Source organism: Phyllobates terribilis, unplaced genomic scaffold (genome assembly GCF_046119375.1).
Source record: "Phyllobates terribilis strain yellow unplaced genomic scaffold, ASM4611937v1 Scaffold_13__5_contigs__length_258822181, whole genome shotgun sequence".
NCBI lineage: Eukaryota > Metazoa > Chordata > Amphibia > Anura > Dendrobatidae > Phyllobates > Phyllobates terribilis.
In genome coordinates this window covers 140,045,526-140,073,286 of record NW_027362773.1, presented here as the reverse complement: position 1 = coordinate 140,073,286, position 27,761 = coordinate 140,045,526, and the positions used below count along the sequence as shown (strand labels likewise).

At 42.0% G+C, this 27,761-nt stretch overlaps 1 protein-coding gene across 3 annotated transcripts in view; it reads right to left on the bottom strand.

Annotated features, from left to right (window-relative positions):
• The window catches only part of PKP3 (plakophilin 3), a 77,922-nt gene that overhangs the window by 32,565 nt on the left and 17,596 nt on the right, over positions 1-27,761 (bottom strand). The window contains exon 2 of one of the 3 annotated variants that reach the window (XM_073658728.1): positions 18,341-18,506. In XM_073658728.1, coding sequence (XP_073514829.1) covers positions 18,341-18,506 — 166 coding nt within the window. Of the gene's footprint in view, positions 1-18,340; positions 19,077-27,761 lie in introns of those variants that run through there. The other 2 variants (XM_073658729.1, XM_073658727.1) reach the window with 2 other exon arrangements.

The following is a 27,761-nucleotide window of genomic DNA, read 5'->3' as shown; positions in this document are numbered from 1 at the left end:
AGGCCCAGAAGATTCAAGTTGCAACTCAACTTAAGGCTCTGCATTATTATAAAGGGCCTTCAGCTCGATCTTCAGCCATGGCGACTTGATGGATGAACGCTCTGTTAGAAGATCGATCTTGTGCACTCCTAGTTAAGTCCACCAGGGTCTTCTCCGATGTTATCTTTATAGCATCAAGCCATCGGGTTGCTGGTCTGCCTCTTCGCCTTGTTCCTTCTATCCTTCCATAATGTCCTTCTCCAGTAATAAAGGATTTGCATATAAAACAAAAATAAACAGGAAGCAGATCTGTCCGGTATCTGGTTTCAATGCAATGCTGATGTACTGTACACAAAAACTGCAATACAATAGGCGATCAGTTATACAAAGATACCAGTGAATGAAGGCTGGTTCGGTTTCCTAGCAGCCTCCCATAGGTTTTATTGCCATTGTCTAGGGATGGCAGAGAACAAAGGAGAAACAGTTGTGCGATTAGTGCCAGGGTAAAGGGACAGAGAGCAGAGGAAGTGATAACAGCTCTCCAGCCGCACCCTGCCTGATCAGAGCAGACAGGGAGAGGTAGGGGAGCACAGTGGCCAGAGTGCATGTGAATAGGGCTTTATGGAGACTCATTCACATGCTGAGGAAAGTAATCTGCATTGAGAGCTGATGATTTTTTTTATGCTGATCTGTAGAAAAATTCACTTTGAACATTAGGATTTTGCTACGGAATTCTAGGAAATATTGGCCCCATTAAAAAAAAACTAAACAAAACACACTATACAGCACTTTAAAATTCAGTGGTTTACTAATAATCATTTAGCTAATGATATGAGTCTGGTTATTGGTTCTGGACATAATTTAGTTCTGTTCTTGAAGTGTGTTGGATTAAAAGTAAATGTAATAATGAATTCGCACCAGCTCTTATCCAGTTATTCTTTACAGGTGTAATTAGGATGTTTGCATTAGGGCACAGTCAGGCGGCCATATAAAATGGACGGAGATTGGAACACAATGCTCGGACTGGCCGGTGGTCTCCCGATCTGAGTGTGACAGCTGCATGGAAGTACATGAAGCGGTCACGCTCGGGTGGGGAGAGCCGTCGGCCAGTCTGTGCACTGTGTTCTGATCTCTCGCCAATTTATACGGCCGTCTGTGGAACACTATAGCCATTCATGTGGGGAAACTACCTACAAAAAACGGCAACTGCATTGATGGTACCAGGCTGTAAAATTCAGTCAAGCGCAAGGGCATTGCACCATTGAAAGGCTATGGAGCTGGATAGGAGCCAGGCTGGGGTGACGCCAGCCTGTCAAATTCATCAAAAATGACAGCATTTTTTACACCAAAAATGCAGTCTCTTACTGGAACAACCCTCAGGTGCAAGCAATTCAGAAGAAACACAATTAATTTAGTGGCATGCCCCTCTTAACGAATTTGGCGCCTTCTACTCTGGTCTTGAGGAACTGGCCCCTTGGTTCAAAAAGCCGGCTGCAGTTGAGTGTGCTCTCCCCATGTCCACACATTTTGGGCCTCCCATTTAGATCACATGTTTGAAAGTAAAACCTACCTGGTTGCAATCAAATGATGGGACACATGTATCTGATGCAAGGTTCCCTTGAATGTCCAAATGGATCTGTTGCATTATGAATGCAAACGGAAGCAGAGGGACTTTAGTATTATGGGGTCTATCTAGGTTTCTGTTCTCTGCCCATTTTCAGAATGATGCTCTTTTTCTTCCTTTCCAAGAACTGTTACCCCATAATCAATGGGGTTTTGGGGGTCTCTGTGCTTCCGTCTGTTATGCAACAAATCCGTTTTGGCCATCAATGCCTCAAAATGGAACAAACAGAAGCGTGAACATAGCCCAATTCAGCTCCGGGTTGTGTTCCCAGACCTCCGCTGTGTGTCAACAGAGCCATTTCCTAATAAGGCTATGTGCCCACGATGCAAAAATGAAGCAGAAAATTTCTGCATCTCCCTGGCAGAAAAAACGCATGCAGATTGTGCATGCGTTTTTCCTGCAGAATACATGCGGATTCACATGCAGATTGACAAGCGCTTTCCAGGCGATAGCATCACTTGGAAAGTGCTTGACAACTAGGTCACACTATATAAATCCATGCAAACAGCATGGATTTATATAGTGTGAACCGTAAAAATGAAAACAAATAAAGCGATACTTACCTCCGAGGCCTCTGTGTGTGCAGCAGCGCTCGTTCCTGTCTGGTTCCTGGATGCCGGCATGTCACGAGACAGAGCGGTGAAGGGCCTGCGGTCACATGACTGACGTCACCGCAGGTCCTCAAGCGATGCCGGCATTCAGAGAGAAGCCGCCGGACAGGCGAGTATAAACTTTATTTGTTATTTTATTCTTTTTTTTACAGGTACAATGGTACCCAGGTCTGGATGAGAGTCTCCTCTCCTCCAGAACTGGGTACCATCCGCACATAGAGACGCATAGAAGCCGCTTGTAAAAATGTACAGTCGCGGTTTCTATGCGTCTCAATGCAAGTCAATGGCGGGAGTTCCACTGCACTTCCGCAAAATTAAATGACATGCTGCGGATTTTTGTACGCAGCATAAACGCTGCGGAAAAATCTGCAGCATGTGCATAGAACATGCGGAATCCCCTTGGGGACCATGGGGTGCGGATTACCTAGCGTTTTACAAGCGTTTATGCTGCGGAAATTCCGCAGCATAAACGCTTGAAAAACGCTACGTGGGCACTCAGCCTAAACTGTTTTGACTAAAATTATGACCTGTATGACATGTGTTTCACTGAATTACATCAGTATGCACAGGCTTATGAATTATATTAAATCTGGAGCAAAAAAATAAAATAATTAAGCATCTGCCCAATAAATCTTCCTCTTTGTAGAAGCGCATGTCACTGCACCCTTCTCAGCTTTATAGTGTTCTACTGTGACGTCACTTGGCACAATGCCCACAGGGCTGCCCCAACTTTGCTCCTTGGTCCAGATCGCTCTCATAAAAATCAGCTCCATGTTACAGCTTGGTGAGCTATAGACCTTTTCCCCCAATTATTTAGTCTCTCTCAAAGCTACCTGTAATGGGTCTAAGAACATATACTGTACAGCAACTCGTTTGACTGCATTGTTCGAGATTTGTCATTTTAGCTTAGGAGGAAAAAAAAAAAAAAAAAAATCTCTTAAAACTCACACTGCCTTAGGGCTCACCATTGGTCTCCTGACCATAACTGATAACCACGTATATACCCATAAAACTAGAAGTTCGGGTCAGGAGACCCATGGTCAGTGGAGCATTGTGGTCTATATAAACTGGAAATATGGCCATCTGAGCCGGGACCTACAGCATGCTATAAAGGTTTAAAGGTATTGTCACTTAGGATCAATTATAACAAACTTCTGGTCAAACTTTAAGAAATATGGGTGACAACCAATACAGCTGCCAGAGGCATTAGAAGCCCCTTCCACTAGTGACATATTCACATCAGCCCCGATTCATCACAGTGTTTTTGACAGAAATCTGGCGTAAAACACTAATAAGTGGCAAGATTTTTGGCGTTTTCACAACAGTTTTTTCCAGCACTGCCAAAATGTGACGCCACAGCCTACCTAATTCACAATGAGCTGTGGTGTACCCTTACGCCAGAAATCTTATTCCATAGTCCCTGATTGGAGTAAGATTTGTGGCCGGTTGCACTCCACTCAGACACTCCCGATTCATTAGGCTCTTCATGAGTCAGGCACGTCCGACTCCAGCACACCCCCTCATCAAGACCGGTGAGAACAACACCAGTCTTGATGAATCGGAGCTTTGGTCTTCTGTCCTATGCCTCTGGTATCCTGGTGCCAGAGATCACAACATTTGGAGGACCAGCTCTCCTAACATGTTTATTTTACTCAGTACTTTTAGTTTTCATAAAATAATAATTGAACAGGTGTACAGGCTACAGCAGGGATCTCAAACATGTAGCCGCATGAAGTTTCTTAGTGCCCACAACGACTCCCAGAATTTCTGGTCCCTTCCTTTCTCCTTCCCTCATTCATTTCATATGTGAGACATATAATGACTGACCGTCTTGCTCTACATGTCTCACACTGGTAACGCCTCCTTTAATTTAAATGTGGATTTCTCTGGAATAAGACATCGGATCGCAGATATCAAGGTATCATTTTCTTCAGGCTACCTATGACCTACATGCCTGCATAGACAATTTAGGAGGGTTGATCCTACTGTCAGATTCCCTTTGAATGGCTCTCATTATTGGATACTAAATTTCCCACGCAGCAGCTAGTGGTTGGAGAAGAAGATACTCTAGCAAACCAGGAGTGAGAAATTCAGGATTTGCATTTGTAGTTAAATGTTTGACCATAAACAGTGTCGCTAATTAGGATGGAGCATCCCTTGTAAAGGGCTTCCTACTGTGCTGGATTCATTGATTAATTGTATGCAAACTGCACTCAGGTAAGTAATGTTTTAGATTTTTGCAGAAGATATCACTTACACAAGGAATTAAGAGCCAGCAGTGTTTTAGACCCTCCCCATGGTGTCTGTCAACGGTCTTAAAACCGGGCATCACAGTGCTTTTACACATTTGTATAACTGTTAATAACAACTTAGCCAAAGGCACAGAGATTCCTGATGAAGAATTTCTTCCCTACGGGTTTTATACTGTGTCTTCCATAGCGAACAAACCCCAATATGTGGCAGCATCATATATAGGGATGACATTTGTCAAATTGCTTCATAATTCTAATGTAGCTTGGCTTATAGCATTAAATTGGCCGACAAGACTCAATTAAAAAGGGTTATCAAACTATGATCACTTAATTTCAGATTACAATCAAGAAGGGAACTGCAAAGTTCAGTCTACAGGTCAATCCCACCATTGATCAGTTACTCGTTTTCCAGTTTATACAGGCCATCTGCCAAGGGTGGACAGACAGAAGAGGGCTTCTGTGCAAGAATAGTATATGGGCCTTTTACAGTCGAAGAAGGTGTCCAACAGATGTGGTTTGCTGCTTTAGAGGTGGTAGTGAGCCCCCTTCTCTCTTGCGGCTGTACAGGTTGCACCAATGGTGTGTAAAGTCTCCGCTAACAGTTCTTCAAATGCACATGGAATAATGAATCCATCAGCGCACATAGGCTGCTCGAGTCCTGTTTAGACGGCACAATGTGCTGCCGAGATGGATCTTTATTATATTTTATTATTGTTTTGGTTTTTAAGTCATATACCCGTTACCCATACGGGTATTGGTCACCCAACCCAAGATAAGAAAACCCATCATGTAGCTTGAACAGGAGATGACCATCAATATACTTATCACGGGTGTAACTATGGTGGGTGCAGGGATTACAGGCACCCATGTGTCTTGGAACCTAGGGGGGCCCAAGAGACCACATGAGAATACTAATAAAAGATATTTGGGGGGGCCTATGACCATCAAGCCTTTCCAGTGACTGTCATAGCATTATTTTTTATCTAAGAGAGTTGCTATCAACCAACCATTAAACAGTGTCCCAAATTCAACCTTGGAATATATAAAAGAACTCAGAACCCTTTCGATTTACTTTTTTTTTTTTTTTTTTTAATAATTTAGTCATTAGCCAAGGCTTTAAAACACTAATAGGGCTTGTAAAACATTGCCGTTTATAGGGCAGGTAAATGATCATTAAAGGTCATAAAAAAATACATTAATATATAATAAATACACAATGTATGGGAACCACAGAGGCCAATGTATTCACTAAAGAAATGTTACAGAAAATACTATATCCACAGAAGCATAAAACTACAAAAATATAGTACATTGTACACATAGCTGATACATAAACAAATATATTGCTTTGTACAAAAGAATACGAAGGCCGCAAAAAAAAACTATTTAAAAGGGTGGATATATATTTGTTGAAGTTAGGATGGAGAAAATTCTTCTAGGGGATTACAGAAAAGAAACAAGAGTGCTCAGAACAAGAAGTAGATGGTATACAGCACATGAAAGGGGCAGCGCCAAAAATGTATACTATTGCTACACTATGCAAGAGGAAGAGAAAGGTCTGCGAGAGTAGCTGGGAAAGGTTTCCATATCTAGTTGTAGCATATATACATTGGAGCTATATCAAAAGAAGGAGGAGAAGTCATTGAAATTAATAGAATACCAAATATCCAAAGTAATGTTTCTCCTGCTCTGCACGAGTCCAGCTTTTTTTCATGGAATTTTTTGGTTATCCGTTAATGGCAGTGTTTGGATTCATTTTTCATGGTTGTTATTATTGAAATTTTTCAAGCTCAAGAATCACAGAAGCCAAATTTTGAAGTCTATAGAAAAACTTGATCATAATTACTATTGCTGCCGCACTTTATGTTACACAATTCTGATTAGACAAATTATTGCCTTGCTTCACAAAAGGACAGATGTATGCGCCTCTCTAGAAACTTTTCAAGTCTAGAAAAGGTCTAGAAAAGGGGCAGGTCTAAAAATGCTAGGGATTTATTATTGTGCGTTGGATTTTAGACGATAATTAAATGCTCTTAAATAAGCCAAACAAGACAAAAGGTTTAAAAAAAAAAAAAAAAAAAAAAAAAAGGAAATTAAAAGGGAAATGGTGAATTGGATGCTGGAGAATAGTCTGATTCTGACCCTTAGAAATGATGCTATTTTACAACAGTTTGTAGTAGCCTGCAGCTTAAAGGGACTTGGTCAGCACAGAATGACTGTTCAAACTATGTCCCGCTGCTCGGTGCTTCATGACGTGGCCAATCATTTACATACAGTAACGCCTGCTTGTTTTCCCCTCTATTTCCATCCTCTTGCTTATTTGACAACTCTGGCTTCATAGGGCCAGGGAAGGGTGAAGATAGGGGGAAAACAAGCAGGGAGAAAGTGTATATAATTGACAGGCCCTACCATGAAGCACTGAGCACCTGTACTTGGTTTGAACAATCATTCTGTGCTAACAAAAGTCCCTTTAGTACCAGACTAAAGACTGAAAGTGATAGGGCCTACAGTGACAGTAGCGCTCCTATAGGAAGAAGTAGTAAAAGTAGACAGAAGAAGAATCTACGCCTTCGAAATGTGATGCTTGAGAAGGAGGTTATCAATGTCATGGATGGCAAGAAGAACAAACAAATCAACTTTGGAACAAAATCAAGCCAGACATGTCACTAGAAGCAAGCATCACTAATCTACGACTTTCCTACTTTGCCCTCTTCGTATGAGGTGTCCAATCGCTGGAGAAGGACATTATGGTCAGAAGGATAGAAAGAACATGGTGAAGAGGAAGACAAGCAATCCGATGGCTTGATAATATCAAGATAATGGTGGAGAAGACCCATCTAGGTTGCACAAGATTGATCTTCCTATAGAATGTTCATCCATCAAGTCACTATGGTTCGAGATCAAGCTGAAGGCCGCAATAAAAGAAAAACGTTAGGCTCAGCACTGTGTCCTCTTTGGATAATGAACAATTAGGAGATTTTTTTAGCCCACTGGTACATAAGAAGCAGTCTATAAAGAGACTCTACTCAGCAGACTAAAAATATACCTGTCGTCATAAAGTTACAATGTACTGCTAAATAGCTGGTAAAAGTGTCAGAACACTGCTAAATAGCAAAGTCCTTCAAGAATCTGGTTACTGCGTCTGTAGAAGACCTTATGCCAATAGACACATTTTAGCATCTGCTGAAATTCTCCAAGTTTGGGCTTTTTTGAGATGGAGAAAAGTTTTTTGGATGAAACTATTTTTCAGACGCTTGTCTACAGCCTTCCTAAGTCCATTTTTTATGGGAAAGATCCCTTATAGATATTTCAGCCTTTTAATTTACCGCTGTTCAATGTTGTATGGCACCATGTATTTTATTCTGTTGGATCATAAGGGAAATAAACATGTGGCATAAACCATCAGATCTGGATATATGGAGGTTTTTGTTTTTTTTCCTTTTAAAGCCTAAAGGCATTGCTCTTGAGGGACAATATTATCTGCCAAGCCTATACGGCAGTACACGGATGCATTTTTACTATGCAAAATCTTCCGATATAGAGAATATTGAATATTTTCAGTTCAAGTTAACTAAAATAATGTTTAATATTTATTACAATTTTTGTTTCTTACTGGAGATCCATTTTTCTGTAGGCTATCAAATATTAGAATTAGAAGCTCAGACTGTACTCTAGTTAGGACATGAGTAGACACCTTCCTCTCCTGTCAGTCTTCCTTTCTAGCCTGCAGTAATAATGGGGGATGTTGATGTAGAGACAATACAGTGTGCTGCCATACCAGTCTGGGAAAGGATTGATGAAGTTGCCAAACAAGATTGAAAATGGAGACAGAAAAACACAAACTGGAAAACAAAGAATTCCCTAATTTACTCACCTCACTGGCTGACCAAGTCCCCAGGACTGGATTAGGCTATCAGATTGTATAAATTATCTCTAAATAATTGGAAACAAGGGCTCGTTAGAATGCTCATTTGCTGCTTATTGGATTGTGTACATGATGCACCCAGGGGATGGGGATGACTCGGCGCCCGGGCCTTGTTGTTGTCTGATCTCGGGGGATGTCGCGGTGGTCGGCTCCCGGGCCCGTACCCTGGGGTCACTCTTAAAAGAGGGGGTGGGGGGGGGGGTGGGGGGAAGTTGTATGGGATAGGGAATGTTCGTGATGCCACCTGTGGTGTCTGGTGAAGATCACCAGCGCTGCGACAGTCATCTGAGGCCGGTGTTCAGGCAGCTTAGTTGGTGCGGCTCCCTACAGGTACAGATGCAGGACAGAGGGGACCCAGCCGGGTCAGAGGAAGAATAGAAGAACAGGCACGCACACCAGAGTTCACTTCATTACCTTTACTGGTGGTGTTTCTGGCACGGTCCAGGGTACTTCAGGGTGAAGGGTGCATATCAGGACTCTCCCCAGTGAGCGGGTGTGGGGCCTCCTGTTCCTTGCCTTTCCTCGATAAGTTTCTGACCTGCCTGGAGCTAGGCCTAACTTGGTCTCTGTCTTGCACCGGCTGACCTGGTGGTAGGGCCTTCTGTTGGAAATCACACTCCCTGGTCTCTTGGGCCTCCGTGACTCCTGACCCTGGTACGTAATCAGCTTTTGTTGTTCCTGTGACATATAGTTCGCCAGGGGTTCCGGTTGTTTCTGCTGGATGTAAGGAATCCCTGCAGACGCGGACCCAGTGTCCGGTAAATGGTTTTGGGGTGAGCTGGTTAAGCTCCTCTGCCCCCTATGTTGCTTGCTTACTCCACTCGCCTTCGGCCACGCTCGGGGCCCTCACTAGGCTTCACATGAGCAGTAGGCCTCGCTACTCTTCACCGCTCTTTTGGCGTCGGCACGCCCTAGACTCACTAACTCGAGCTCTCTGAGTCTGGACTGAACTCCACTGCAGGCGCTCCTCTCAACAGACTGACCTTCTCACAGACTGACCTTCTAAGACTCAGAATGTAGACTCTAGATTCCAGACTGAGCTGCCTAGCTCCACCTTCCCTTTTTATATCCCTAACGGGCTCCCTCTGCTGGTCTGAGGTGGAAGGTGGAGGTGTGTGAATGCTATGAGGGCCTCTTGTGGAGAAGTCCGTCCATGCACCCCCCTCTGGGATCTGTGGCACCAATGCACAGCAGGGCACCACATACACATTGGCAATCACCCGAAGAATGAGCATAAGGCATATTCGTTGCCGGCATTAAAATCTCCGTAAACAGGACATGAGCTACTAATAATGAGTATATTCTATGCACACAGAATGATCACATTAACGATTCTGTTCACGTGGACTTGTGGTCATCCTGTCTGACTGTAGACTTGTACCCAACTTTAAGGATTCCGCATTAGAGATAAGTTGGTATTAGAGATGTTGGTATTCAAACCGGGACAATTAGTATCTGGTGCTAAACGCCGAACACAGACTTCTCCTGGAAGTGTCCATTGCAATGTTTGGAATTCTGGCGGAAGTTCGTTATAGAGAGAGATTCAAGTTCGGATATAGTTCTGGTACCTGAACTTTGGAATAAAGTTTGGGTCGGATACTAGAACCCGAACTTCCACTGGTCCATTCATACCTATTCAGCAGGTTCAATTTCAGACTGCAGATCTTTTTGGTCTCCTGAGATAAGCCACTGGCAGCGGAGTCTGGCAGCGGCTCTAATAGAAAATACATGAGAAGTTAGAATCATAGAATCATAGAATGGTAGAGTTGGAAGGGACCTCCTGGGTCATCTGGTCCAACCCCCTGCTCAAAGCAGGATTCACTAGATCATCTCAGACAGATGTCTGTCCAGCCTCTGTTTGAAGACGTCCATTGAAGGGGAACTCACCACCTCTCGTGGCAGCCTGTTCCACTCATTAATCACCCTAACTGTCAAAAAGTTTTTTCTAATATCTAATCTGTGTCTCCTCCCATTTAGTTTCATCCCATTGCTTCTAGTCTTTCCTTGTGCAAATGAGAATAAAGATGATCCTTCTACAATGTGACAGCCCTTGACATATTTGTAGACAGCTATTAAGTCTCCTCTCAGTCTTCTTTTTTGCAAGCTAAACATTCCCAAATCCTGCAACCGTTTCTCATAGGACATGGTTTGCAGACCAGTCACCATTCTGGTCGCTCTTCTCTGAACTTGCTCCAGTTTGTCTATGTCTTTTTTAAAATGTGGTGCCCAAAACTGTACACAGTATTCCAGATGAGGTCTGACCAAAGAGGAGTAAAGACCGATAATGACTTCACGTGATCTAGACTGTATGCTTCTGTTAATACATCCCAGAATTGTATTTGCCTTTTTTGCTGCTGCATCACACTGTTGACTCATGTTCAGTCTATGATCTATTAGTATACCTAAGTCTTTTTCACATGTACTGTTGCTTAGCTCTATTCCTCCCATTCTGTATATGCTTTTTTCATTTTTATTGCTCAGATGTAGTACTTTGCATTTTTCCCTGTTAAAAACCATTCTGTTGGTTGCTGCCCACTGCTCCAGTTTATTTAGGTCTTTTTGAATCCTCTCTCTCTCTTCTCTAGTATTAGCTATCCCTCCTAGCTTTGTGTCATCAGCAAATTTAATCAGTTTACCCTCAATTCCTTCATCTAAATCATTGATAAAGATGTTGAACAATACAGGTCCCAGGACGGAGCCCTGTGGTACCCCACTTGAGACAATCATCCAGCTGGATGTGAAGCCATTTACAACCACCCTTTGAGTCCGATCACTAAGCCAGTTATGAATCCACCTAACAGTTGCCTGGTCCATTGCATACTTGGTCATTTTTTCAATAAGGATGGTGTGAGATACTTTGTCAAATGCTTTGCTGAAGTCAAGATATACTATATCTACAGCATTTCCCTGATCCACCCAGTCAGTGATTCTGTCATAGAAGTTAGTAGAAGAGACAGCCATCTCAGGTGTACATGGGCTTAAAAGAGGAAACAATCCGCAGATTCCTGTTTACTCAAGAATTTGATTTAATATCCTACATTCACTGGTTTATAATGTGATGTATCACTCCACCTAACTGCCAGCTTAGGACATCATCACATGCTGCATATATACACTGCATTATATTAAACTCTCTCTCTACCTTACATTACTGATATAATAGGTTTTTTTTTGCAACTACTGACATGTGACTTAGTGACCTGTTGGGAGAACCGGTTCCCGAGATCAGCCGAGTATCAGACAAAGCTTCATAGAAGAGATGCATGCAAATTAGAATTCTCACAGGATAAAAGAAATAAAAAAAAAAAAAAAGGGATCCATGAAAGGGGATAACATGCTGATCACAGGGGGTCTGACTTCTGGGACTCCCAACAGTCGTGAGATAGGGGCTTTTAAACTGAATCTTCAATGGAGCAGAGGTGCGCTGTGCTTCGCTAGATCCAGCAATCCTATTGCCATTGGAGTGGAGGCTGAGCATGTGCACTTTTGCTCCATTCAGGATGGAGCATCAGAGCCCCAGTTTTGGGATCGCTGGAGGTCCCATCAGTCAGACCCCCAGCAATCAGTAGGTTATCTTTTAGCCTATGGATAGGGCATAACTTGCTTCTTTGAGAATAACCCTTTGGGCTCGTGCACATGACCAATTATCTTGGATTAGTGCTCTCCATGGTTTTCACAGATAGAATATATCATGGGTGCGAGTGCTATGGGACTGTGCATATGTCCGATTTTGATACGAGTGTCGGATCAAAATTGGCAATGCAAGTTTATGGGCCCGTGAAAAACATTGAGTCATTAGAGTCACAATCCGAATTTCATGGACTGACAGAATGGAGAAGGTGGAGAAGTTTTTTTTTTGCTCCACCTCCAAGAAAAATTGATCCCACTCTGAGCTGAATAATCAGACCGGTTTTCTCAGATGGAGAAAAAACAATAGTATGACCTTAGCCTTAAGGCCCCGTCACACTAAGCGATGCAGCAGCGATCCCGACAACGATACGACCTGTCAGGGATCGTTGCTGCATCGCTAATACATCGCTGGTGAGCTGTCAAACAGGCAGGCTCACCAGCGATGAGGGAAGCAGCGACATCGTCCACGATGTCTTGCTCCCGGTTACCAGCCTGCTGCTGAAGCAGGAGCAGGCTGGTAACTATGGTAAACATCGGGTTACTAGGGGCACGCGCGCACTTAGTAACCCGATGTTTATCATGGATACGACTCTGCTAAGGTGAACGGTAACCTCCCGCGCACCGTAGCAGAGTGGTAACCATGGTAAACAGCGGGTTACTAAGCGCGCGTGTGCCCCTAGTAACCCGCTGTTTATCATGGTTACCAGCCTGATCGTTGGTCCCGCTGGTCACACACAGCGATGTGTGCTGGCCAGCGGGAGGCCAACGACCAAAAAATGGTCCAGGACACTTTGCAGCGATCAGCGACCTCACAGCAGGGGCCTGATCGCTGCAAAGTGTCACACATAGCGACATCGCTGGTGAGGTCGCTGTTGCGTCACCAAAACCGTGACACAGCAGCGATCTCGCTATGTGAGACGGGGGCTTTAGAGTCAACATTGGACTATAGATGTGGGAGTTGATTTGCAGAATTCTAGTCCATTGGCCCGGTCAGTACTCCATGATTGCTGGACGAGGGACCTGCATCTCTCCTTATATCAATTTCTAAAGTTTCCATTTTTTACCTTATGTTGTAAGACTCGGTAAAAGGTCAGACATGGACTTATAGGGTGGCTACTTATGAGATACTTTTGTTCGGTCTCCGAACAAGTTAGTGGACTATGTGGGAGATTGTTGCTTATCCATTTTTTATTAGAATAATGACCCTGCACAGGTGGTCTGTTTTTTTGTTTTTTTTTCCCCATAAACTTTTCCACCTTTTTAGTGTTTTTATGTCCTTTTTTTTGCACTTTATATACAATAAAAGATAGAGTTTCACATCATTTGTTTCTTGTAGATGCCTTTTAATAATCAATATTGGGCTCCTTGGTGCCAGATCTACGTCTTTCCTCTTGTTCACATCCGAACGAGTTATTTGGCATAGTTTTCAGGTACAAGTAAATTCTAAAATAAGATTGTCAACTTTTAACTATGCTGTCGAAAGAAGCGCTATTTGGACTGAAGATAAAGTTCAAGGTCTCTACTATGATGATTAGGACTATGCATTTCAAGACTGGTTTTCAGTCCAAAGGGTGAAATGTGGGGAAAATTGGCAACAATTTTACAAAATAAGCCCAATTTGGTGCTGATTTTTCCACTAAGGAAAACCCATGTCTTTAGACTGCATTACTAAACATGGGCCAAAGTTTCCTCTACCATCCCAATATGAATTTTCCTTATGATTATACATTCAAAACACGAGGCCAGGTTTCCATATATCCGGGTCATCTGTGTCAAGTTTTTGTCCCTCAACGAAAGTCAAAACAGCATCAGTTTTTTTTTTAACCAGTTTCTACTGCAAGACTTGATGAGCCGGATGGAAATACGCAACAGGTTTTCTGACCCGGCTCTTTCAACCGAAGCGCCGGATGAATATAAATGATCCCATAGCAAACTATGGGCTCCATCCTCACAGCTTGATCGGATAGGTAGAAAATCCCACAAAAGGTGGAAACGAGACCTACTCAGACAAAAGGGTATTTTAAAAGTAGGTCAGATAATAAATCAAATGTTGATCACCATAAACCTAAAGAAGTTCCACCTCGCTAATCTCACATAGGCGTAGTAGGGTCACACCGCACAGACGTGGCTATATCCGCCTCGTCCTACTCATAATGACTACTACAGGTCTATACACATAGCATCCGAAATTCAACACCAAGGCGAAAAGCATGTACACGCCCTTCTCTCTCCACCCTTACATGCGCCTCCTTATAACACACAAGTGACAACAGAAGAGGGAGGGAGCACACACCCGTCCCTGCCCGACGGCCACAAGTCACTAGCTATAAAACTGCAGGAATGTGTACTACGCTGCCATGTCCATGAGTAATGGGCCCGAGCCTCTCCATACACAGGGGGAAGCGGGACTTAGCTAGCCAAAACGCGTCCTCCACTCCACCCAGTGTCACACAGTATCGGCCCAGTAGTCAGAGACTGGCGGATGATTTATCCAAATATACTCCACTATAAACTCCGTCTCATACTGGATGATGAGGGTTGTAATTCCCCTAAGCGTCATGCACATTTGAATTAAAAAAATAAAAAAAATTAGAAGGAAATGCAAGAATTTGCCATTTATAGCGGAAGTACATACTTTTGTCTAAGGCCACGTGCACACACAGTGTTTGGTGAGGTTTTTACCTCAGAATTTGTAAGCCAAAACCAGGAGTGGGTGATACATACAGAAGTGGTGATGTGTTTCTATTATACTTTTCCTCTGTTCCACTCCTGGTTTTGGCTACAAATACTGAGGTAAAAAACTCAAATACTCAATGTGTGAACATGGCCCAAGGGTGTGTTCACAATGAATCGTTTGGCTGAGTTTTTTGGAGAGTTTCCACGCAAAAAAAAAAAAAAATCAGCAAAAAGACTCAAGTGTAGTCTTGATGTTAGGCTATGGCCATACTATCAGTATTCGGTCAGTATTTTACCTCAGTATTTGTAAACCAAAACCAGGAGTGGGTGATAAATACAGAAGTGGTGACGTGTTTCTATTATACTTTTCATCTGATTGTTCCTCTCCTGATTTTTGCTTACAAATACTGATGTAAAATACTGACCAAATACTGAACGTGTGAATATGGCCTTAAAATGACTCTTTCCTCCCATATATGAAATGGAGTATGAAAGAAAACTGCTCCAAAACCTGCTTAGGTTTGGGAAATTTTAGTTGATACCTTGAAAGTTATTGGCTGCCTGGGACTTGTAGTACCACACGCCACACACCTTCTAGATATACAGACAAATCAGCATATTCTAGGGATATTTTAACCTATAGGGCACGCTCACACGAGTGTATACATCAGACTAGTGCTATCCTATGTTTTATCGGATAGCACCCGAACCAATGTTATTCTGTTGGGCAGTGCTGATTAGCGTTTGTTTTTTTCCTCATACAGATCTGGCATGAGCAAGAAAAAAAAAAAAAAAATGACAGCTCAAATCTAATGCCACTCCCCCACCGAAGTCTATGGGTGCGTGGAAAACATTGTACTGCAATCGGATGACATCTGAGTGCAGTCCGATTTCCACGGACTCACGGAAGGAAGAAACTTTGTTCTCCGTCTCTCATCCGAGAGAATCGGACAACACTAACATGACACACTGGGTGGCAGGGTCCTCTGTTCTGTTGATCGGTGGGTTTCCAGGTGTCATACCATCAGCACTCAGGGGATAAGTAATATATGCTTTTGGGAAGGGGGCAGAACCTTAACAAATATGAAAATAACAGCCCCATGTCTTCAATGACTAGATACAGCTGCACAGGGAACTTGAGACTATGAACTCTGGACTGCACACATTGCATCATACTGAGCGCAGCAGGTTGGCATCTGTGCACGCTCTCTTGCCGGCTAATAAATGTCATCTTCACAGTGTACATCCATTGTGGAATTTACGAATTATTAACATGAAAACAATTTATCAAGATTTTATTAATGGGTTTGTACATGATTAGAAAAAAAAAATTATATATATATATATTTTTTTTTTCTCTAATCATGTACAAACCCAATCTTGATAATTATTAAACATGAAAACCCATTTATTAAATTATATACTCAGTTACACACACACATATGCGCCTTGTTTCCTGCAATGCCTGCAATTTTTTTCTTCCCTTAAAATGCATGCAATTGGGCTAAAAATAATTTTTACTACTGGGTTTCATTACAAATTTTGCACCATTTGGCTTTTCCAGGCTCTTTGTTGCCCTGCACATTCTACATTGATTTGGTCTATGGTCAATCACTGGAGTGGAGCTCAGAAAAAGTCAAATAAAAAGTTTTACATCTCCACATCTTTGGAGAGAGAAAAAAATAAATAAATGCAGATTTATTTATTTTTTCTAATCTTGGACAACTCATTTAATTAGACTTACCAGATGGTCAAATTAGTGACTATGGTATTCCCAACCAGCAGACACATCTAATGGATGCCAAGTACCCAATATGGTAATTTTTTTTTTTTAAATGAATACCAAAACCTATTCAGATGATGCTAGAAGTCTAAGATGAAGACCCCCATGTTAAAGGGGTTGTCCAGAATTAGAAAAACATGGCTAGGGTCTTCTAAAAACAGCGCCGCACTTGTCCATAGGTTGTATCTGGTATTGCAGCTCTAATTTAGTGAATTGAGCGAAGCTGAAATGCTGTAAACAAACTAAACAGCCATGTTTTTCCAATTAAATCTGTATCAGTGTCCCCCACTTACCATGTACTAGTATCTCCTATGTCAGACCAGCTGTGACTTACCTCTGCCCCCTCTACCGCTACTTTTGTTTAGTTTTTATGCCATAAGATGCTCTCCTTAAATACAACTTTAAGACTAGAAGAGAAGGGCCAGCAGTTGGCTTCCACAAAAGAAGAAAAAAAATAATTCAAGACACTGCTGGATAGTCAGTGACAACAGATGAGGGATTAGACGTTCCCTGTCCTGTTCAAGCATCCGATCATCGGTGGAAGTCAGTTTTCTCTTTATGATGTTGCAAGGCCTAGTAAATGCCGGAGGTGGCCAGGACGCCGGGTGCACCGGCAGCTATGGAGGACCAGGCCAGCGCCAATGAAATTGCTCATCTTTACCAGTGACATTCAGATTAGCAGCAATCACTCCATACAGTATAAAATATTTCAATATCCGTTACATTAGTAAATACTCATTAGTAAACCCCATAAGATAAAATTAGTATTGCACCTTAACCAGTTCAAAGCTTTGTGCATTAGGACACTTTATCACCGTGCCAAGTGCCTTTAACAAGGCCAGCGCTGACACAGAAGCTGAGAGATGAATGCCATAAAAACATCAAGCACAAAGGATCAGGGCTGAGTAATGCAACAAATCTTTAAAAAAAAAAAAATAATAAATAAAAAAATCACGTCTTATTTTTATTAGGATCCTCAGGAAGTTGTAGGAGAGGAATCCATAATTAAGGGATGAAGTAATTGATTGATGTGCAATGTGTACAAACACACACTGCCCTGTGAGTAATGGGATGGCATTATACAGAACACCCGAAAATTCCTCCCCGACAGGGGAGCTACTCTCATCATACAAAAGTCAGTTACAGAAGGATAAAAAAAAAAAAAAAAAGATACATCTAAAAGTTGTATTTGTTCTTGTATCCATATCTTTTGTTACGTTGTTAAACATTCTAATCATTTGTTACATTTGTTTATGGAAAAGTTATGTGATGTGTCAATAAGTTACCAAACTTTTTTTCAATTTAAAGTTCAGATTTCCAGCTACTAATCCGTTTCTGGGAAAGCTGGGTGGTCATCATTCTAGATCCTCCAAGGGCTGCAGCCCAACTTTTCCAGGTTAAATGGTAAATTTGGCTATGCATTAATACAATCACAGATTCTATAATGCTGCATGACGGGACAGATTTGCCATTCAGATCCTTATGAAAGTTGGGTGCCAACCGCCTGTAAGAATATTAGGTGTCACTCGGCTTTTCTAGGGACACTGACATTTGAAAAGAATAGGAATATAGAATGATTGCAACTGAGGAATATGGAAAAATAAACTTGCCTTGGGCAACCTATTGACCAGGGGTTGAGGTTTGCTTTTTAGTATATTGACGTGTGGTAACTAACTGGAGGTTGTCATGTGTAGGATAGCCTCAGGCGGTCAGCCTAGCCGTATTCCTGCCAGTAAGAGCTCAACATTCGTTTCCAAATAAGGCGACATAGTACCGGAATCATTAGTTTTTGGTTTTATAACATCTAGAAGTCGCCTTAAAAATATGCAGCATTTCTGCATCGTGGGCACATAGCCTTACCTCCATAACTGGCGTTGCTCCTTGACGAGCTCTGTCCTTTTTGCATCATCCGTGCCCGGACTTGTTCCTGAACTCGAGCATTGCGTAGCTCCAGGCTCTCGTCACGCAGTCTCCGGTCCAGTTGGGAGTCCGTCGGCAGCGCCAATGAGGTGATATCGTTGTTTGGCTGCAGGGCCGACATAAGGAAGTGACCATCCTGCATTTTCAAGCTTTGTAGGTGGAAGGGCAATCTCCCACGCTGCGAACCTGGCTATACTCAGCGTCTGGCTCACCTTGGGTACCCCACCTGTATACTATGTGTGGCACTCTCCTCCACCTATCGAAGCGGACCCCTCCTAGGCTGATTCCTATACTGTCTAAGCTTTACACGGTATATGGCACAAAACGTTCCTGCTTCTCAGTGGCCTCCTCTCCATGCTCTCAGCCTGTCTCTACTTCCATGCCCCACCCTACCATTACCTCAGCACTCCTACCTGTCCCTGCTTCGCTCTACTCCGCCCTGTGAGCTAATACTTGCTGTCACTCTGTCCCTGTTCTCCTACAATATCCTTTTGTCCCTAGATTATTCTCAGCTTCAGTCTCCTTGCAGGCTCCTTCACACCTGTATATGTTCTGCAGATCACTCACACCTGGTCCTGCACCTTGCAAACCCTAAGATGTCTCCAAGAAGCACATACACAAGGCTGTGCACACTGTCCTTGCACTCTGACTGTCTCACACCTCACTCACTGCACTCCATACAGGAATGTAACATCCCCCTCTCAGTGTCCGCAAGGAATCTTCCTCCCTTTCCCAACCCCTTGCTGAAAAACACTATAGCAAGCCCTGGACACCTTATCTTGGCAGAAAAACCAATGAGGCCCTGACCACATCACATGTATGGTCTGTGGTGAAGACTATATTCTTCTCAACTGTATACGTTTTCTTTAAGTACGGCAACGTATATAGTAATGGTTAAATGTACACTTTAAGGGCTCCTCTACAGCTTTGTTTTTTTTTGCAAATATTTTCTGCACAGTATTTGCTTTTTTTTTCAATCTAAAGTATGCTGGGTTTTTTTTTTTCCAAAAAAAGGTCACTGACCCCAAGTATACATAGAAAAAAAGCAAAAACTAAAATATCAGGCCCAATTCAACATTTGCAGTTTTTCTTTTTTTTCAAGTCACTTTTACTCTTTTTTTGTGGTATTCATTGGAGTTTTTTTTTGCGGTAAATTCTTCAAAAATTTTGAGCAAAATAAAAAAAATGCACTTTATTTTGTTTACAAACTTTTCCGCTAAATTGATGCAAAAATTACGCAAAAATGTCAGGCATTCATAACATCACTCCAGAGGGGAACTTTGGAGTGTTTTTGTGCAAAAAAAATTGTGACTTTTGAAACCTCACAATTTAAAAATCAGCCGAAAACATCTGACAAATATATATATATATATATATATATATATATATATATATATATATATATGAACACATAAAATAGGCTGTAAAAAAGGCGCCAATTTAAAGAAGAATAAGGAGAAAATGAAAAGTAAAACACCAAAAAGTAGGCAAAAGCGCAAATGCGATAATGAAACGAGACCTTTATATTTTCCTACGAACTTTAAGGCTACGTTTGCACAACAAACTTTTGGTGGGTTGTTGCTGTTGCAGATTTTCTGCATCTATTATGTAAATTAAGAAATTTGCGTTTTTATTGTGTTTTTGACGCTGCAGTTTTCGTTTCTTGTTACTATGTCATGCATTAAATAAAGCTGCTTTGCTTTTGATACATGCTCGTATTTGGCTTTGGAAAATATCTATTGATAAGGGCTCTTTCACATGTCAGTATCTCTGGTACGTGTGGTGACAGTTTCAACACGTACTGGAGAAACTGACACACACAGACCCATTTAAATCTATGGGTCTGCGCACATGTCAGTGTGTTTCCACGGACCGTGTGTCCGTGTGCTCCACACACTGACATGTCCGTTTTTTACGTGCTGCACGGTCCGCAAAATATCTCAAGCTGAACACACACAGATGACATCCGTGTGTCACGTACCAGTGCCTGGGAATCAGCGGTACAGTTAGCGCTGTTCCCAAGCGCCGGGTGCTGTCCGCTGCCTTCATCATTGTTCCTTTCTCGCTCTGTGATCAGCACGAGCAAGGGACAATGTTGGGAGTAGTAGTGTCTGCTCCCGCAGTGTCCAACTGTAAAAATAAGAATAAAATAATAAAATCCTTATACTCACCTGTCCGGAGATGTCCCCTGCTGTATTCCTCTGACTGAACACTGAGGAGCCGGGGAGAATGAGCCGTTTCAGCAAGCGGGCCCCTGCACTGCATGGAGCTCACTGAGTGACAGGACACGGCTCCTGAACTCAGCACAGCTCCAGGGTTCGCTCTCTGGAGCGGCTCATTCTCCCCAGCTACTCAGCGACAGCGGTCAGAGGATTACAGCGGGGAACATCTCCGGACAGGTGACTATGAGGATTTTATTATTTTATTCTTATTTTTACACAGGGACACTGTGGGAGCAGACACTACTACCCTCAACATTGTCCCTTGCTCGCTCTGATCACAGCACCAGTAGGGGACTATGATGAGGGCAGCAATCAGCACTCGGCGCTTGAGAACAGCGCGAACTGTACACTGATTCCTAGGCGCCGGTACGTGTGATCCTGATGCGGCACACGGTTGCCACACACGGGACACGGATATCTCCAGTATGGGTTTTTCAGGTACTGGAAATATCCAGTGTGAAACCGCCCTAAAGTTGTTTTTTTCCCCGTGGATTTTCTGCATCTAATGCCAGTCTATGTGGAAAATCCGAACATAAAGTTCAACGTATCCGCAATAGAAATTGACATGCTGCGGGTTTAAAACATGCACCGCAGGTCAGTTTATGTCTTTGGCTGTGCGCTCACAATGAGTTTTTGATGCTGCATGAAAAACGCATCGTCTTATAGTTCTGGCAAAGTGGATGGGATTTATAGAGATCTCCTACCCACTGTGCTTTTTTTACTCAGTGTAAACTGACATGCGGTGCGTGTGTCAAATCCGCAGAATGTCAATTTCTCTTGTGGGTACGCTGAGTTTCCTGTGCACATTTTCACCATAGACTTGCATTAGATGCGGAAAATCCTTAGGCAAGAAATGTACAGAAGTTTTTAGTGTAATTCCGCTGTGGAAATGCATAAAAAATGCATGTAATCCGCACACAACTGTATCAATAGCGTTTTGTCAAAGCCAAATGCTAGTAAGTATAAAAAGCAAAGCAGCTTTACTTAAAGCACCACATATCAAAAAGAGACAAAAAAATGAAGCATCAAAAATGTGATAAAAACGCATGGTAAAAAACACAGAAAAAAAGCACAATAAACAACTCAAGTAATCAAAATTAACTAATTGATGCTGAAAAGCTGCAGAAAAGCTGCAACACCATAAATACGCAAAATACTCTCTGTGGGAACTTAGCCTAAACAACTCTGCAGCATTTTTTTTAAGTAAAAATAAAAAAATAAAAAAAAAATCGCAAAAATATACACTAGTCTCGAACAATGTATTAATCTTTTAGACCAGGGATAGGGAACCGTTTTTCTGCTGAGGGCCATTTGGATATTTATACCATCCTTGTGGGGCCGTACAAATCACGCCTTAACACCGCCCATAAAGTACGTCCTGACGCTGGCACTGGTATTGGGACATAATGTTTCACTGCACGCGCCTCAGCGTTCAGAAGTGTACACTGCGCGTGCTCAAAGAGCAAGAAGATATTAAAGGGCTGGCAGCCATCAAAACACAAATGACGGCCCACACACTGCAGTCCCCGGCAATCTGCCCAGGCGCCGGAGAAAAGGTCAATGAGGGCCGTAAACGGCCCGCGGGCCTGAGGTTCCCCACCCATGTTTTAGACTGTCCATACAACAGAAAATTAAATATACTGTTATGAACCAGAGTAGATTTCCGATATAATTTAAGGGGGTAATCTGGCCCTGCTTTCTTCCATATCGGAAGGTGAGTGGGGTGAGAGACGTCACATCACTCAAGCCGACAGATATCTAAAGACGTGACATCAACGGCCCCGTACACTCGGATCAAAATCGGACAGCTAATAAAAACAACAGCAGAAATGATGAGAGGTGACTGGAGATTTGCAGGGCTCTTGTCCAGCAGCCACCAAATATTGGCATGGCCATCAGTATACTGATCGATGAATCGATTTTCCCACCTCTAAGCTCATCTACCTTTCTGCCTGTGCATCTAAATGGGTAAATTATACCTTAAACCACTGACAGCTGAAGTGAAAATCATTGATTTACTAGTGACAGAGGCCTCTATCAACTATGGAATACATATTTTTTTTGCCACAATTGTCCACAGTCGCCAAAAATTTTTTTGTTTTTGCCAAACCACAACAAAAGCTAAATCACATGTGAACAGTCAGTCTTGTGGGGTGTTCCGGGAATCATTGGAGATTGGAGTACACAAGTTAGCCTTCAAACTCACAAAGGAGTGAGATTGGAATAGAGACTCTTGTTGGCTATGATAGAAACGTGTCTGAATACACATCACATCGCAGCTTGCTAAGTATGTGGCTGTGTAGCTGAAGACTAGTCATGGGGCCCATGCTGACCCCCTCTCCACCATCAAAAGAATGGACATATGAGCATCAAAACAGGACCATGGACTATTGGAAGAAGGTGGGCTTTTTTGATTAATCATGTGAATGCCCAGGTGATTGTGTGTCACTTACCTGGATAAGAGATGTCACCAAGGTACACAATGAGAAGAAGGTAAGCCTGCAGAGGCAGTGTGATGCTCTGGGCAACGTTCTACTGAGAAACCCTGGGTGAGGCAATTCATGTGGATGGTACTTTGACACAGATCAATGCCCCATATTACTACTTCCAGGATTTAAAGGATCTACAGTTAACATCTTGGCACCAGGTACCACAGGACAACCTCAGAGATCTTGTGGAGCCTAAGACTCAATGGGTCAGAGTTGTTTTGGAAGCATAAGGTGGACCTGCACAATATTAGGCAGGCAGTTTTAATAGTATAGTATTATAACAATATAGTCTCTCGCTGTATGTTGGAAAATATGGTGCTTGAAACACGTTCCATATTTGTCAACGTATTGGGCGTGCCATACTCCACCGACATAACAGCTTTGCGGGGTTTTTTGTGCCTATCTGAAACTGCCGAAAATGAGGTCAAACAGAGGACAAAGTTCTCAGTCTGTCTGCTTCATTAAAGTCAATGGCCACATTGGTGGATCCACCTGAATCCCGCATTTCAGGGCTCGAGACACAAGCCCTGACAAAGCCACTGAAATGTGGCTAAAACATGATGTGAACTCAGCCTAAGTTATGTGCCATTCAACACAACTGAAGCTACAAGTTGGGTTTTCCTGTGCAATCAGGCTAATAAACCATCGCCGATTGGTTCATACAATCAGCGGTCATTTAAGGCCACAAAATTGTTAAAAGTGAATGCACCCTTACTCTATTTCTTTCTTCCACAGATCAGGCCCTGAAGATGTGAGTATGGCAAACATTAAAGTGAAATTTAGTATATACCCAATTAAATTTAGCAATAAAAATGTTCTAACTTGTCGAAATTTACATTCATTTGAAACAACAAGTTTCGGCTATCCTTCACACACTTTTTTTTAGCCTTAACAAAAACTCATGAAAAAATGCCGACGTTTTATAAGCGCTTTTTTTTTTTTTGTATTTTTCACCATTTTTTTATGTGCAAATTTTTATGTTGTTGCATTTTTAACATTACAAGTCATTCAATTCATAGATCAGGCGATTCCAAGATCTATCTTGCTTTATAATGTCAATAAAGCAACAGCAAAAAAAAATCAAAAAAATTAAAGCCATATTAACACAACTTTTTTAACAGAAAAAAAACTAATAAGGCCTATGGAAGATAAAAAAAATCACACTGCCTAAAAAAAAAAAGTCCTACCTAGAGGGAAAAAAAACGCAACTGGTAATAGTTGCTGCAAAAAAAGACTAAAAAAAATTACTTGTGCCACTAAAAACACCTTAAAGGGATATTTAAGGTGCTTTTAATGAATAGACATTACACAGTACCATCTCTTATAATGGAATTTATTAAATGAAGATTTATCCTGCTGCTGGCCTGGGAAAGCCGGGGAGAGGTTGATCTATGGGGTACATTATAAAAGGCCTGTAGAAAAGTTCAGGGGTCGGAGGTTTCTGTTTTGCGTCTCCTTTGCTTTCCCACAAAAGATGGAATTTTCTCTTCTTCCTTCTCACAGCAGAAGCTGTATACTTTCATCAGCAATTAATCTGACTGACGTCTTTTTGTTCAAGTGTCGCATCCCCATAAAACTGTGAGTAACACTATTTAAAATCTATTATGTCGTGTTAAAAAACAATCTCAGGATTATCCTATATTTTGATATACAAAACTTCCCAAAAGTTGTAGCGAGCTAGATATATTACTAATTCCTATATAACGAAGCTGTCAGTGCACCTGTATGATTCACTGTGGATCTCTGAAACTACCAGTTATGACACCTATATATTAAATGCCTTCATCTCTATGGTACTTACACAGGATAATAATTCAATGACAGATAGAATGTTTAGGGATATCATAAATTCTCTATTAAATGTCTCCATTAGGAAGTGCGCCCATATTCTATCTCTACTCTCTAAAGGTAAAAGATATAAGATAGCTGCCGGCTGACAAAATTATAGTCCAGCAAAAAAATATCTCCATCATAACCAATAAAATGCCCATTTGGATCAGCTAAACTGGACATTTTTTTTTCTTTGGAGGAAGATAAATAGCTTTCCTTCATGGATAGTGCTGATATCAATGGTCACAAAACATAGGTTAAAATGTAACCTGATTGATCCCGGTCAGGCTATCCTCACCTATCCAGGGAGTCCGCTAAGCGTGAGGTATCCAAATAAAATTAGATGCTTATTTACAATTGAGTCCTTGTGACATATCATCAATATATTATTGGGGCCACCACCAGCCAGGAGAACCAAGCGTCCACAGCCTTATTAATGGATAGGTTAGGCCACCTCTCAAAAGTCAACCCATTTAGAGTTGGCTATACACTTTACATAGAAATTGAACAAAGAGCTAAATGCATTGATTTGGTCAATGGAAAAAGGGATTAACGATAGCCAAAATCAGCAACTGTAAAAGCCAAAATATCTAACTTATATTCCCCACACCAGTCATTGGCCTGCCCCCACACACAGCAGATTGTTGGAAGATTCTAATTAAATTGGTGGGGTCGGTATTAATTATCTAATGTGTTTGATCAGATTTCACATTAATGTTCTGTGTGAGTAATCAAAACTCTCAATAATGAGCAAAAGAAAATTAAACTTTTATTCAATTTATCTTTTAGCCGCATCCCATTGATGTGTGCCTGGAATATTATCATTCTGCTTGTCAGAAGTCATTGCCCAGATTGTCCAATTTTAAGAATACCTTTGTTAGAACCCTCCTGTTTGTTTTTTTCATCTTGTGTTTTGCGGTCACGTGACCATCTGCCTTTATATTCCAGCTCCGCCCTTTTGGCTGTGCTGGACTTCAGTGTTTGACTGTTTCTCTAGCCAGGTGCTTCTGTGCCTTTCTCTGTCAGTTCGCTTGGTCCTTCCGGGACCTCTAGTACCTTTTTGTCAGTTTGTCTTTTTGTGTTCTGCAGCAACTTCTCTGTTTAGGTGGTGTCCCATTTTTGTCCCAGTCCTTAGTTCTTTTAGGGACCCCTCCCTTTATGCTATAGGTCTCCGTTCAGACTAGCTGAGGACTAAGGCAGCCCGCTACATCGTAGGGATTCTGCTTAGTCTTACTGTAGGGACAGCTTTCCCCTATCTTTCCTTAGTACATGTTGCAGATCACAACAACCTTTTTATTAGATAAGTCTCCGAAATTAAGTCATTCAGACTGTTTCAATGCTCGGACCATCAAAATTAGTTGTAATGTGTTGAGGAACCTGGTAAATAAGTAGAGAGATAGGGGCGCAATAGCGCTGTTATCTAACAACAATCAAGTAGATAAAAAGAAAATGTGCTATGTACCTGAGGAAGTGGACGGGACGTCCACGAAACGTGTAGTAATCGTAGCTTTTAGCAATAAGCTACAAGATTGTTTAATTATACAATCTCTCGTCAAATTTCTTCACCACGGAGGAGCGCGGATTTTTTCCCGGCACCAACTTCATCCTACTACAGACAATCTTGAGGAACCTGGTAGCAGTTCACATTTTAGTGCAGTAGAAGACCACTGCCCAACACAATAAATGGGAATTAAAGGTAATTTGCCTCCACGGCAGGCCTCCTTTTGGTTTAGGGCATTAGTATGACACCCTATCAAACATGAAATAGTGGATGCTATCGTACTTGATACATTGTCCTAAAACGTGGGGCCTTTTCTTTACCTCTATAAAAAAAAGTAGATCATATTGCTTTTTTTTGGTTCTCCTGAATGGTGAAGAAGGTTCATCGGAGGAAGGACATATTTAACCAGCCAACTTTCAGCCCTTGGACAGGCATATAAGGAATCTGGTCCGTGAGCGAAAATGTTCTCTCTATTTCAGCATTAGTAGTACGTTTGGAAGAGGCTATAAATGTAAATTGTTTTACTGGGTATTTACTCCAAGAGTCATTATTACTAATTAGTCAGTCATACTGAAAGTTATGAACACACACTGACATTTATAATAAATTATAAACCCAGAATCTTTGACCACACCTGGCTCCAGAATAATATTTGCCTACTTGTCGTCTCATGGACAGTTTATGATAATAAGATCATAAGTGCCTCTATAATCCATGCTTAATTGTGGCTCTCAGCAGTCAACCAACCAAAAGCCAACTATGGGTAAGTGTCCCATCTCCTTACTCCTCTTACAGAACCTTTCCGCACAGTACTATTTCCCTTCCTCTCTATTTGCCCCCACTATATTTCATGTTCCTTAACCTCTTGGCAACTACATCTCAAGGTCTCCAGAGGCCTGAATTAAAGGGGTTGTCCACTACTCGGACAACCCCTTCTGAATCCTTTTTCCCCCAGTAAAATAATAACACTTATAATCACCTCCGGTGCCAGCGCTGTTCCAGCATTGTCGGCACTGGCTTTGCCAGGGCTCACGTTACATTGTTATGTCACACGATCCCTGCAGCCAATTAACGTTGGCTTCACTCTCTCTGCCTTCAGACAAATCACGACATCTGAACACAGTGAGAGCTGCTGCTGCTTTCTCACTTCCGCTCAATGTCAATTACATCTGTTGGAGAGGAGAGTGAAGCCACCAATGGATCGTATGACATAACAATGTCATGTGAGCCCCGGGAGAGACAGTGTCAACACCGCTGGAACTGCACAGGCACCGGAGGTGAGTATATATGTTATTATTTTCCTGAGGGAAAAAATATAG